The 14,017-nt window shown below is 50.2% G+C and overlaps 1 protein-coding gene across 1 annotated transcript in view; it reads left to right on the top strand.

Moving 5' to 3' along the window:
- Positions 1-13,014, top strand: part of ZC3H7B (zinc finger CCCH-type containing 7B) — a gene marked incomplete at both ends in the record, with an annotated part of 39,479 nt that extends 26,465 nt beyond the window's left edge. The window contains 7 exons of the mRNA XM_082005267.1: positions 715-800; positions 6,271-6,404; positions 7,698-7,803; positions 9,210-9,318; positions 10,994-11,127; positions 11,889-12,052; positions 12,822-13,014. Of these exons, the coding sequence (XP_081861393.1) occupies positions 715-800; positions 6,271-6,404; positions 7,698-7,803; positions 9,210-9,318; positions 10,994-11,127; positions 11,889-12,052; positions 12,822-13,014 (926 nt within the window). The remainder of the gene's footprint in view (positions 1-714; positions 801-6,270; positions 6,405-7,697; positions 7,804-9,209; positions 9,319-10,993; positions 11,128-11,888; positions 12,053-12,821) is intronic.
- Between the last annotated feature and the right edge of the window lie 1,003 nt (positions 13,015-14,017).

The following is a 14,017-nucleotide window of genomic DNA, read 5'->3' as shown; positions in this document are numbered from 1 at the left end:
TTGTCTGATGTTGCATTTTTGATTCCTGAAACCTTGCAGATCTTTCCTTGCAGACTACATACTAGCAGCTGTTCCTTGGTTGGTTTTGAACTGTTGGTCTTTCCTTGCTACCTTGATTGCACTTGGTGTTTGTCTGTGTTGAATTTCAACTTTCCTCTTCACCTATCGATTGATGGGTACCCCCCACAACTTGAAGTGTGTAACAGACTAATTAATCCCAGCAGGGATTAGGTGAGACTTCTGGGGTCTTGGAGATGCTAGATGTCTCATCTGTGATCTTTCAAGCTAGCGGCAAAAACTCCAATATACAGTAGATCAACAGTAACAAAGCATTGTCTTCAGAACATGTTGAGGGAGAGCCTTGGTCAAGGTCTTGATCCCTAGTCAAGAATCAGCTTGGCAGCAACATCTGGGTCTGTTGCACACAGCCTGAGCAGAACACCAGGTCTGAATGAGCCCAGGAGACCAAACTCTTCCCCATTCATCTGGCTTGAGTGGGAGTGCTGGAGCGAGGAACTTTCCCTAGCCTGTGCTTGAACACATTCTGTGGTGGTGTCGGGTCCACTCACAACCCGTGTCCTGACATTACCAGTGGGACTGTTGGGAGCTGTCAGCCTCAGAGAAGTTCCTAAGCCCCAATACAGGAAGTCTTGCAATCCCTCCCTCCCTCTCTTCTGTTGGCTGTAGCTCAGTCTTGTCTCCTTTTGTTTCCAGGAATGACCCACGAAGATATCGTGCAGGAATCTAAGAAGTACTGGCAGCAGATGGAGGCACATGCCAGCAAACCAGCCAACAGCATGGTAAGTAAGGTGCAACTAGGACTTACAGCCTGATTTTGCTCCCAACTGTTCCAGCACTTTTTCTCTCTTTTTCCTCTCACTGCTGTGCCTGACCAGTCCCAGGCAGACCAGGCTGGCCATTGAGGAGAACAGGAAGCTGAGAGCGTTCCTGATTCCAGTGCTAGTGATGAGCTTTGTGCCTTGTTTTCCAGTGTTGTATCTGCTCTGTTCAGCGGTGGGGTGAAGCCTCCAGAGCACGGAGAGCAATGTGCAGGGAATGGCGCTGCGTGCGACACCTTGTTAGTGAAACTGGGGACAGTGGCCACAAAGGGTGGGGATCAAAGGGGTCCTGCTGCCCTTTAGTGGCCAAGGGGTGATACGGCAGCATGAAGGACTCAAGAAATTACTCATGACCCACAGGACGGCTCAAAATGCAGGATTGAGTGGAATTTGCAGCTCAGGTGCTTGTTGAGGCCAGGCGGAGATCTTTGTGGTGCTTTGCCAGGAGGAGGCTGTGAGCTTTGCCTCTCTTTGTGCCACCAGTCTCTCAGTGTGGGAGAAGGTGCCTCTGACTGCACCCTCCAGCACTGCCAAGAGGTATCTTATAAGCAAAGGACACCTCTTTTTGCTTTCTTCCAACCTGTTGGCTATGGGTGGCGCTGCCGTATCCTTTTTTTCTCCAAGGGGGTATTCTGTAGCGTAGAACCAGAGCCCACCCAGCGAGGATGATTCCCAGCCCAGCCCTGAGGTTGACCTAAAGCAGTTTTGCCATTAGAACAGGGAGGATTTTGTTCTTTAATTACTTTCAGAAGATATGTCTGATGAGATGAGAAACTTCATGCCTCCTAGCAAGCTCTTGGTTGTAGGAAGAATTCTCTTTCCTGAAAAATAGTGGGGAGTGTTGTGAATCCTTTTTGTTCCCACTTGACATCTTGCTTTCCCCCTGTGGAGTCCTGAGCTCGCCACACCTTGGCCTGTGCCTTACTGTCAGAGGGAGGGTGCTTCACCTTTGTCTGTGACCTCTCACCCAAGAGCCCTCTGCAGAGACCAGCACTGAGTGCAGCCTGTGAGCACACTGCGGAGGAGGTGCTTTATAGAAAAGGGATCTGAGTCACCCATGTGGTGTGTAGCAGCTTTTTTTTTTGGCTAGGTTATGGGCCAGCAGAAGTGTTCTGAAGGTTGTAGGGCACTGATGCAGGTATGGGTTAGCCCAACAGGAAAAATGCAGGTGACTGCACTGGTGCTTGCAGTGGGCTCTGTGTCCACCTACGTACTGGTTATGTTGCATGAGATGGAATCATCTTTGAGGAGATGCTCAGCAACATACCTGTGTGGCCCATTCTGCTGTTGCGGTCTGAAGTGGTTGGGGGAAGCAGCAGTCCAGAGTGACCAAGGTCTCTAGTTCCCAAAGCTGTCTGACTTGCTTAAGGAAGATGTTCTGGCCTCTCAGGAAGCTGAGAGGACAAGTTTCTATAGCTGGTATTATATGAGAAGAGAGTCTGGATGATCTGAGTGGTCCCTGCAGACAGAGCTGGCTATGATCTCTTTCTGCCTGGTGTGGGGACAGAGGCAGGTGCCTGCATCTCCACAGTGGAGGAGATGTGAATTTGCAGCAGTTTGTGACAGTAGTTGTATTTATATCAGCAATCCCTGCCCCTTGGAGAGTGAAGTCTGGTGACTGCTTCTGTCCTACCTGCTGTGGATCTGCCTGCATTTTCCAGAAAGTTCTGTCTTGTCATTCTCTGTTCATAATACGGGAATAAAAAAACATAGATGGACAGCTGTTTTCCTGTAAACCTTCGAGCTTCAAACTCACCTTTGTCTGGAGGTGCTGCTGTTGGAAGAAGAAGTTGTTCAGCAGGCATGGTCAGAGTATGTCCTCTGAAACACGTGGGATCTGGATGCTCAGCAAGGGTTTCACTTCTGGCTTTTGGGGCTCACAGGGGACAGAGGATCAGGAAGAGAAATGCCAGCACCTGCTACATCAGCTGTTGGGGGATGGGCAGAGAGCTACAGTTTCTGGGCCCTGTGGACAGTGTTAGGGCTGATGACCAATGTCAGAGCCTGGTTGCACACCACAAATGCCTGTCAGAGCTGGCCTGCACCCTCCACCCTTCTAGTGCATTGGTTTGCATGGAAGTGAAGCAGCAGCCTTGTTGGTACAGTCAGAAAGAGCCTACCAGCGGCACCATCAGTTGTCTGTAGGGTTTGGCAGCCTGGCACTGTGCAGGGAGACAGAATCAAGTCAGTCAGACACATGCGTTTGCGATAGCAAACGGTGGCTTTGGCATCAGCACATACTCAGCCAGCGGGCTGTGCTCCAGGATGAGACACTGGCTTGCTGCTGAAGACCCCGGGGGCAGGACTAATGTATCTGTTGAGAGATGTTTACTTTTGCCATTATTTTCTCCCGTCCAAGCAGGCTAATGTGACTCAGAGTTTTCTCAACGTCCTTCCAGCTTTCGAAGTTGGCTGCCTGGCAAAGACAACTTCCCAGGAGTGCTGTAAAAGCAGACCTCTCCTTCCCACCATCCCCTGTGATCCACGCTTACCCCAGTGCCCTCTGGTCAGCGGAAGCAAAGTCGCTCCCAGGGATTTTGCTGCAGTTTTGTCACAGGTGCCAGCTGGACCCAGTTAGCTATCCAGCTGTGGAGAAAAGCAGCAGGCAGCATACAGGGACCCAGCAGCTGTGACGATGCAGGTCAGGAGACGTAGCAAGAAGTGGAAGATGAAAATACACTGCTTGCTAAACACCTGCCAGGGATCTCGCACTTGGCCCCACAAATTTGGCCTCATAGAGGCTGCTGTAAGAATAAAGCCAGCGGCTGCAGATTGAAGAGGCAGTCAGCAGGAAAGACTGCTGTAGGTAGCTGGGTGTCCTCCCATCGTGTCCCTAGGAACTGAGGGGTTTTAGCCCTCGTTTTTTCTGGTTTTTGAGGGCTGTTCTGTTTTTACTCCACTAGCCAGCTGCAGAACCCCCGTAAAAACTGGCCTCAGAATTAGCAATTTAAGCATGGAGAAGAAAGGAAGGTCTCTAATAAGGGGTATTTGCACCTAAGTACAGCTCACTCGGTTAGATGGCTGAGTAACCTGGGCTCCTCATAGGAAGGAGAAGCCTGAGCCACGTGGCTTGTCCAAAGAACATTTCAGTATCGCTGAGAGGGGTTCTTGAATTTGGGAGACATGAGTGGCTGTGCTCGGGCTGTTGCTTTCTGCAAAGCCTGAAGTGGAGAGTTGTCGTGCCAAAGACTTTTATTTATTTGGTTGCCATGGTGCATAGCTAACACTATATTGTCTGGCTTCATAGCAAGGGGTGGTGCCACAGCCTGAGGCACTTTTGCCTGGCTTCATCTGCTAGAGCCTCATGTGATACTAATTTCCACACTGTTGGTTATCAGCAGCCTGCCAGGTATGTGTCTTGCCTTTACAAATACAGTCATGTAGCAGCAGCAACAGCAGCTTTGATTTTTCGCTTGGCTCGTAATTCCCTGGGAGCATACATGCCCACTGGATTGACCAGCAGTCTGCGTGACTCTGATGAAGAAATGCAAACTTTTGGTTAAGAATTTGTGGAAAAAGCAGCCCAGATCACTAGCATTACCTGAGAAACGTTTTCTTTATCCGATCTATTATGCCTTCTGGAGCCACTCAATTTTTCGTTTTGCTGGATCGATGTATTTGAGCCAGTCTTCCCGGTTGTCCTGAGAGATCTGTCAACTGGAGGATTATATGGCAGATAGCATTGGGCTAATAAAAGAGAATACACTAGCAGTGCTATTTTGTTACTTTAGGCCTATATGTTTGGTGGGTCAGTGACGAGCTGTAGTGTAATTTTCTTCACAGACAGGTGGAGATTAAAACTACAGTTCAAAGGCCACATGTCTGAGAGGGAGGCACCTTAATGCCTGCTGTGATATCCCAGGTCTCAACCCTGCTCATCCTGCAGCTGGCCCCTTTGATGCGTAGTTGGTGGTCACCAGCACTGGTGAAACCTGGCAGATGAACAAGTTGCATGCCGGATGCCACCAGAAAGGCTGACCTGCAGGCGAGTAGGCCAGACTCACCGCTGCTTTTCAAGGGAGATGACGGTTCTCTGGAAGGGTCCTTTTGCTGGGACATCCAGAGCAGTGATGGCCTCTTGTAGTCAGCGCAGGCAAAGGTCAGCTCTCCGATCAGGTTTTCACAGCGATGGAGGACCCTTTGTACGTTGGCTTTGCTTCTCTGAAAGACTGGGTCTGGAGGATGCAGTGGTAGTCAATAGCTTATGTGGCGTTTCCGAGGAAATGCTTTGATTCTGCACTGCCTGTGCTTGCTGTTTTCCCTTTGCCTGGGGATGTGCATAGGATCCACACTACTGCTAATCAGTTGCTGGCAGAAGCCTGCTCCTCGGGGACTTCGTTTGCCTGTTCGCTCGTTATTAGATGCTCAGGGTTAGAAGTCAAGGCATGGCAGCTGGGATGGGCTGCTTATGTGGTTAGCAGTTAGAGAGCTGTTTTACTGGTACACAACCTTTGTGCTTCACGGTTGGATCGATGACCATGGTGTTCTTTTAGGTTCTTGCTTGTACCCTCACACACTGCTGTGCCCAGGGCCACTGCCGTCCAGTCAGGTTTGCTCTTTGGTGTGGAAATGAACTGGAGACACCAGCCTCATGTCTTCCAGTGGTGGTACAAAATGTAAAGGGCTTTCCACAGATTTGCTCAGAAAACATGAGACGGCAGTGATATGGGACTGGCTCCTTCTTTTTTTTCCCCCTCCACAATCTGTTAGTCATAATCCCAAAAGAGCCTTCTCATGGAGGCAGGTAGAAGGCCAATGAAGTCAAGTGACTGAGAGGGTATGAAATATGTCTGTTGACAGTTATACCTCTGTCCAGAGATCATGATTAACTGCCTGTGAGGCCTGGTGCAAAGGAACTGTGGAGAATGGAAACCTGCCCAGAAATGGTTTGGAAGGGTATTAACAAGAGGACCGAACTCTGACTTCAGTGTGTCAAATGCTAGATGTGACATGAGCTCTTGGTCCAAAAGCAGGAGTGGTGGGTCCTGTGCCTGCCTTCCTCCCGAGGGTGCTTTCTCGGCTGTGCAACTGAGCTGTCTCCATGCATAGCGAGGGGGATGTGGATTGCCCTCCCTGCAGGGAAGTGGGGATTAAGCTCTGGAGCAAGTCTCACAGGGCTTGTCTGTACACAGAGATATGCTGCAGGGATTTCACAGCCAGGCCTGGTCAGTGCTTGAAGCTGCCAGGCTGGCTGTGCTTTTGGCCAGATGTCAAAGCCCAGGAAATCATGCTGAAGCAAGCGGTCGTTTTGCTCCTGTCTGGTATCTCGATGGGCCACCAGCTAACACTGGCATGGGAGAGCTGGGCTGTCTCTGATTTAATCTGGCTTGTTGCTGGCACGCAGGCATGCAGGGAGCTGCCAGCGTCTCCGCGGCAGTTTGTGAGGTGCATTTTGTCTCTGTTTGCCTGAGGTTGTGGTTCTCTTCCCCAGGCTTCTCCCCGTGCTCCCACGTCAAGCACCTTTGACCTCCAGATGAAATTTGTATGTGGCCAGTGCTGGAGGAATGGGCAGCTGGTGGAGCCAGATAAAGACCTCAAGTACTGTAGTGCCAAAGCCCGCCACTGGTGAGCAATGCAACCTTTTTTTTCCCCTACTCCTCCTCGAGGGCAGGAATTTCTCCTTGTACCTTCTTCAGGGTTTTATTTGGCCTCTTTGGAAGAGGCTGTGAGGTTTCTTAGGAGCCTCTTGCTGCTCAGGGTGTTTGTCATTATATCAAGCTTTACATATAGTTGTTTTCCAGTTTCCAGCTCTCTTCTTCATTGTTCGTATTTACTGCCAGCATTGTGCATGGTGCATGACAGCCAAACTGTTACTCCTGGTGTGTGCAGTCCAGCTTCTGCAATTCCCTTTTTTCCATTTGCTTTCATTTCTCCTTAGCGAGATCGCTAAGATAGTTCTCCTCTGCACTTATTTATGCTCCTTGCTGTTTGAAGATACCTGTTATGTGACTATTAACCATGATTCAAGTTATTCTGCTTCCTCTTAAATTAGTTTCCTTGGCCCTTTAATGGCTTTAGTTGCTCTTCTCTGACGCATGTCTTGTCTTTTTACACCTCCTGGCTCCTTGGGGCCCATGAGGATGTTTGATGATAAGGGAAGAGTATCAACTGGGAGGACACTATTGGGTCATGCAAACTGTGGCCCCTCTCACACAGGCAGCCAGACAGGATAGGATGGAAGGGTTTGTAGGACTTCATTTCCCATAACACAAGCCATAAAGGCACAGTCCAGCATCCTACTGCAAATGTAAGACCTTTGATGAAAAAGAGACGGAAGCAGCAGTTGCTGGAGGAAGTGAACAGGTGAGGACCACTTCCTGGAACAGGAAGGATAACACCTCTTTGCGCAGTATAGAGGTATATGCCGTATAGACCGGGAGATGCTCAGGGTATCTCCTGGTGATCGCTTGCTGGCACTGCAAAAGAATTAATACTTCCTGGCACCTGTTCATGAGGCAGTGCTTGTAATGACTTGCATTTCTACTGCTCCTTTCAAACAGAAAATATTCCCAAACATTTTTTCATGGATCTGATTGCACAAGAATTACTGTGTCTAAGGGTGGAATACAGCTGTTTAGTAATCCATGGTGATGCCATGTGACGCTTAGGGGAGTCTTTTGTGGCATTATGAGAAGAAATACCCCAGGAAATATGTGATAAATACAGGGAGAAATGCTCCTAAAATACCCTGCTTGTGTCTTCTCTGTCATAGATGTGTGTCTAGGAGCAGTCAGACAGTGGCAGGGACAAGCTGAACTGGGGTATCTGGTCATCTTTCAATATTTAAGGGTCTCTGAGGAAACAAAACCTTGTTCTGCTTTTCCTTTTGCCTCTCTTGATTTATTCTCTCTTCTTCAGTTGGACGAAGGAACGTCGCGTCCTGCTGGTGATGTCCAAAGCAAAGAAGAAGTGGGTGTCTGTCCGACCACTGCCTTCCATCCGTAACTTCCCACAGCAATATGATGTAAGCCCCATGCCCAGCATGGCCAGGTGCCCCTTCCCTCCCAGGATTGTGTAGTGCTTTGAGGGCTGGTCCCTTGTAGACCCGACAGGGAAGCAGGCACATGTTGGCTGAGGTGGGAGGTAAGAATAGACTGAGGGCAGCAAGATTTCAAATGCATCCAGCAAAAAGGTGGAGCAGAAGAAGCAGCAGCACCCATTTAAACCACTCTACGTACGTATGCGCGTTTCTGACGTTGCTGTTAATGCAGTCACCATCTCAAGAAGCAGCTGGCACAGGGTTTGGAAATGAGATATAAGTCTTCCCTTAGGTCAGGGTTTCTCAATGTGGGTGAGAGGCAAGACAGAGCGCTTGGGAGAAGCCCGTCCCTGCCTTTGCTGTAGCTGTGGTGCTGTAGATTGTGAAACTTGCTCACAATGTGTTTTTAAAGCGAAACTAAGAACTCAGCTAAAAAGGCACGTGCTGTGAGGAAAACTACAGATATCCAACCGCCAACCCCAGCCCCAAATATGGTGACTGATAATTTCTGTCTCCCTCTCCTTTCCTTTCTCTCTGAAAGGAGAAAGGTCCTCTCCCTCCTACCCTATGGGATCTGCTGCCCCTTAGTCCATGGGCAGGACAAAGCCCTGTGTAAGGCCTTGAGCGCTTTCCAGTTGCAGGCCAGTTGCTACAAGCTGGGGAGGAGAGCAACAGTTATTTACAGCTGCTGCAGTAGGAAATGAGGCCAGCAGGTGAGTCGCAGATCGTGCGGCAAGGGCAAGTCGCCATACGAGTGTGTGCTTTGCCTGAGCTCCTACCCAGCCCCCACCAGAGAGAAACAGCGTTGTCTCTTCCCCCCGGTTTGTGTGGACCAGCTGGTCTCCACACTGCTGTCCTCCTCTGGTGGCAGGACTTGGGGAGGAGGGATGATCAGTAAGTATGATGCTTGGAAAGGTTCTTGTTTTCTTTGGCAATGATGCTGTTGGTAGCTGTGAGCACTAGTGCAGTCTAAGCAACCTGTAAAGTCACTCTTCACCTGCTTGGAGATGGCTGGAGAATGAGTCACCTTTGGGGACCAGTAACCAACCAATAACCAGTAGGAGACACTGTTGGGTCAATCCAGGTTGCTCCCTGCTGTCTCCCCTTAGGACCAGTGCTAAGCGTACCTGCACCCGGTTGCCTGTGGAAACGGCAACAAGAGAGAGGCCAGGTGCTGAACTGAGCTGCCTGCATGTTTATAGGGAAGTCTTTACCTTTCATGTCATCTGGATCTTGAGGAAAAGAAGCATGAGTTAATGACATGTGAAATGTCCTGTTTGCAACTTCTCCTTTGTGCAATTTAATGTCCTGGCTGGTTTTTTGAACCTACTTTCCCCTCTAGCAAGGAATGTTTGTGCAGCTGCTAAATTTTGCTCTCTGTCTTTTAACAGTTGTGTATCCATGCACAAAATGGCAGGAAATGCCAGTATGTGGGCAACTGCTCCTTTGCCCACAGCCCTGAGGAGAGAGACATGTGGACCTTCATGAAGGAAAATAAAAGTGAGTGAGGGAAAGATGGGCCAGAGAGTTTGGGGAGAGGGAAGAGGACGTTTGGGCAGTGGATGCAGGGTCTGTTAAGGCATACTGTTGACAACAGAGGCGGAACTGGACAGAGATGGTACCATGAGCTTAGATGGGATTATGGGGCAGATCCCTCTACAGTAATTTAGAGCTGCATATTGGTCCCATGTCTTGCATTGCTCCATTGCCGCCCTCCCTTTCTGCAGCTCTTTGAATCCACCCTCTGCTGTCCTTCCAGTTGCCTGTACTGTCCTAGGCCCGGCTCCATATGGAGCTCTGCCAAAGTACCAGTCCTGACCTGTAGCTACTTCTATATCTTTCTTGTCTGTCATGTATCTGCCTTGGCTTTCTTGCCCATTTCTGCTCATACCCCTTGCTTCTGGGCTGTGGCACTCCCTGCTCATGGCATTGTATTCAAAGGGGTGGATTTGAGATCCTGAATGAGAACATCGTTGGGTGGTGCCTTTGTGGAGGAGCTTGTCTGGAATTAATTACGCAAGCTCCCAACTTACTTTTGGGGGGATTAGCTGGGGGGTTGCCCACGTCCTGGACGGTCAGCTCTCTGGCAGCAATCCTTGTTTATTCAGACCAACAGCAAGCTGGGAAAAGACTCTCTTCACAAGGCCCAGTTGTCCAGGTGCTCACCTAGCTGCGTTGGGAGATGCTGGAAACCTTGAAGGGTTTCAGGCCTGTCCTGAGCTTGTTTGGTCTTCATGCTTGGAGAGCCTTTCTCTCAGCTGGGCCAAATGCTGTTAGTTGTTACAGTTCAAGTAATTTTGTTGCTGAGGCCTTTAAAGCACATCAGACCAGTCTGGGTGTGTTTGCTTAAGCATGAAGGTGATTGCGTTGTTTCAGTTTGGGGGAATTTGCATTCATTATCCCAAATTGCCTTGAGTTCCTCAATTACCCATTTTGTGAGGAGTAAATCACTAACACATCATACTTACAGCATCACATCGGTGTCTGCAAACATTTATGTTTCCATAGCCTCTCTCAGGAGCTGATCTTGGAAAGGCAGATGTGCAGTCAAAGCTTACAGCCAAAATTTTCCTTCCCACTAGTATCCTGAGTGGGTTTTAAAGCAAAAGCAGCAAGAGACATCAACTGCACTCCTCTGGGCAGGATTTGAACTTGGGGCAAGCTATCATTAGGTCTTCCTCCCCTCCCCACTGCTTCCTGTGGCTTAAGGGCTCTCCTCCCTCTTGAGTGCTGAGGATGAAGCTTTGGCTTAAAGGGAAGGGATGGATCTGAATCCAGCCCCTGCCTTAGCTCCCTGGCTGGAGTGAGATGTCTTCTGGGGTCAAGCAGAATCAGGCCTGATGGAGAATCACCTTGTGGGGTGAAGTCCATCGAGATCTTGGGGTACTTTCCCTCCTTCCTGAATACTTTGTGTAGCTGCTGTCACGGTTGCCCCTTGACTCATAGAAGACACCTTGCCATGCCAGGCAGTGTGGTGTGAATTTGTTTCCTCTTCCCAGGGCTCTCACCTGGGGAGGTGACATCTGGCCTCCCGAGCATAGGCCTTCAATCTGCCGGCAGGTGCTGCTGCACAGGAGAGGGGAGGGAAGGGCTGCCCCAGCGTTCGTCCTTTTCTCATAGTTTGTGCACAGTGCAGGAGGTTGTCTGGGTGACTTCATGGGTCGCCTTTCTGCAGTACTAGATATGCAGCAGACCTATGACATGTGGCTAAAGAAACACAATCCTGGGAAGCCTGGAGAGGGAACACCGCTCACCTCGCGAGAAGGAGAGAAACAGATCCAGATGCCCACTGACTACGCTGACATCATGGTAATCAGCTGATCTTTTGTCCTTCATCTCTCCTCCTCCTCAGCACTGATAGCCTGCCCTCTCCTGTGCTCCAGGTGTGAGCTAGCAGGGACTGCATTGCTCTTGTGGGAAAGAGCCCATGCTAATGTAGGTTAAATGGACAGCTTGGAGCAGCACAGCAAGGGCAGCACAGATAAGGTGGGAAGAGATTGACCTGGGGTCAGCAAGCTCTGCAATGGCTTTTCTGTTAATCCTCAAGTCAATAGGAGTCTAAGTAGGCTCCCTTCTGTGTGGGTTCAGCCTCTCCCCAGGGTTCCTGTGTGCTCCTGGGAAGGCTGGCAAAGCCAGAGGTTCTGGAGCATAGAGGCCTGGGAAGACTAGAGGCAGATGTGTCTCCTTAGTCCGGGGTGGTAGCTGGTGTAAGGGTTTGTACTCCTGAAGAATCCTGCATTGCCTGTGTGCCTGGGGGCCTTGCAGTCAGAACCCACCTGGGCCATCAGCAGGAGCAGGGGGACTACGTCAGTGAACTGAGCTGTCTTGTTCTCTGAGCTCATTTGAGCTGTAGGAACACCTCAACAAAGTATCTCCTCTGCTCCCCCTTAGTGGCAGCACAATGCCTTGAAGACAACATGGCAGGGAAGTGTGGGAGGTCATAGACTGAGCAGAGCAGCTTCCAGGATGCTCTGGAAGGAGAGGGGGAGAGGCAGTGCCAGCATGGGGAAGGCCGATGGGTGTGACTGTTAATGAACTGACTGGCCCTTTGCCCTGTCTGCGCCGGTTAGATGGGCTACCACTGCTGGCTCTGTGGGAAGAACAGCAACAGCAAGAAGCAATGGCAGCAGCACATCCAGTCAGAGAAGCACAAGGAGAAGGTCTTCACCTCAGATAGTGACTCCAGCTGCTGGAGCTACCGCTTCCCCATGGGCGAGTTCCAGCTCTGCGAAAGGTACCATTGTCTCATCTCCCTCCTCTGCTGCTGCTGCAGGGATGGGGCGACAGGCAGAGGACCTCTGTCATCCCTCCTCCTTCACCACCTCCTCCTCTTCTCATGGAGTCCCCAGGGACTTCCGCTTGGAGGAGCAGTGGGATGAGCCGACAGGTTTGGGTGATAGCGGGGCTGCTGTTGGACCCCAGAGGTGCTCAGCCACACTGTTGAGTGGTAAAAACATTCCCGAGCACATCTCTTTAGAAAATGAGAGCGAGCTTCATGTCTGCAGCTCTGCCCTCCATAGCCATGATACTCTCAGACTGATTAACAGTCTGCTTGGCCCAATGCTTGGGGGAATCCCAGGTGCTTTATGAAATGGTTTGAATGTCTCACACCCTCTGAACTGGCGCCTTGAGGTGTCTTCAGAAGGTTTGTGATGGTTAGAAATGCCATTTTGGTTAGAAGGCTGTGTCTCTTGTGGCTGTTACCTGGCATTTCCTCTCGTGTGGTGGTTTCTCCTCATCCCTGCTGGTCCAGTTCCAGCTCGTGTTGTTTTGTTCTGTTGACTAAATCCCCTCATAGACATTGCTCTGTTTGCTGCTCTGTTTCTGTGCCCAGCCTCCCTGTTGTCTTCCCCAGCTGCACGTGGGTTTGTAGGAGAATTGCCTCGCCTTTAGAAAGGACAGTTTGCAGCCTGTTTTGGTGGGCCCCAGTCAAGTATCGCAGATGGGGAGCTGAAAACCCTGTCCTGGGGGTGCTGTCCTCATCGTGCTCCTTGTGCCGGCAGGTTCCAGAAGAGCAAGGTCTGCCCCGAAGGAGAGGAGTGTCGCTATGCCCATGGCCAGGATGAGCTGACGGAGTGGCTAGACCGGAGGGAGGTGCTGAAACAGAAACTGGCCAAAGCCCGCAAGGACATGCTACTCTGCCCCAGGGATGACGACTTTGGGAAATACAACTTCCTATTGCGGGATAGTGTATAGTAAAGGTTGGGGGGAAGCCTGTCGGCTGGAGAAACACGGGGCGGGTTTTCCAGGAGTGGCAGTAGCAGGGAGAGCGAGATCTCTGTCTCGCAAAGAGAACTTTTTCTTTTATTTCGTTTTAAGATTATGAGACAATGATTTATTAGTGGTGAATGAAATCGTGAATTTGATTCTCCTTGGCCAGCGAACGCCATGCTCACTGAGTTTGTGATTCATCTTCTCTCCTTCTTCTTTCCCCCAAATTCTCCTTCCTCTCCACCTTTTTGTTTTCTCTGTCCTTCACTCAAAGGAATGAGTCCAGTCTGTACTGGGCTGTGAATCAGAGAATTTCTCTTTGTGTCATTCCCCTGCCCTTCAGTTCGGAGTGTGGCTGCAGAGGTCTGGAGGACCAACCTGAGAGAAAGGACCAGACATCTGGTGAAAAGTTGAAATTCATGTGCTCCTTTTCTCAGTGCTGCAGAGCAAGCCCCACTTACGCTGCTGCAGCTGGCCTGCTCCCCTGGGAATTCAGTACCAGAAGAACTAGGAATTGAGGTGCAAAGAAGGAAAAACACTAGATCTGGTTTAAAACATCTAGGCTTAAGCTCCTGCTGTCTGTTTTGCCCTGAAGCATCGACTGGTGCAGAGGAGGGTAACAACCATCGGTATGAAGAGTGTAGCTAAAAGCAGCAAAGTAATACAACTGCATGAAGCAGCAGGAACTGGATTGTAGGTGAATTCAGACTGTTTCAGCTGACTGTAGCCAGAAAGCAAATTGCTGACTCCTCGTTAGATGTCTTTCTGAGTGTGTGACAGGTATTCAGGGTGGGCAGTTCTGGTTTGGTTTTTTGGCTGGTGTGACTGGTGCAAGTAAGTCTGAAGCCATCTAGAAGGTGTCGTGGAGAGTGTGACACACCCTGTGTCACCATGGAGCAGTATCAGTCAGGAAGAAGGTTGTAACCAAAAGGAGCCTGTCTTTCTGTGTCACCTGGTGTCCTGAAGAGAGGGAGGGAGGTAGTGGGGT

The sequence above is a fragment of the Phaethon aethereus genome (assembly GCF_964289735.1).
Source record: "Phaethon aethereus genome assembly, chromosome: 1".
NCBI lineage: Eukaryota > Metazoa > Chordata > Aves > Phaethontiformes > Phaethontidae > Phaethon > Phaethon aethereus.
This window is presented reverse-complemented; position numbering and strand designations above follow the sequence as displayed.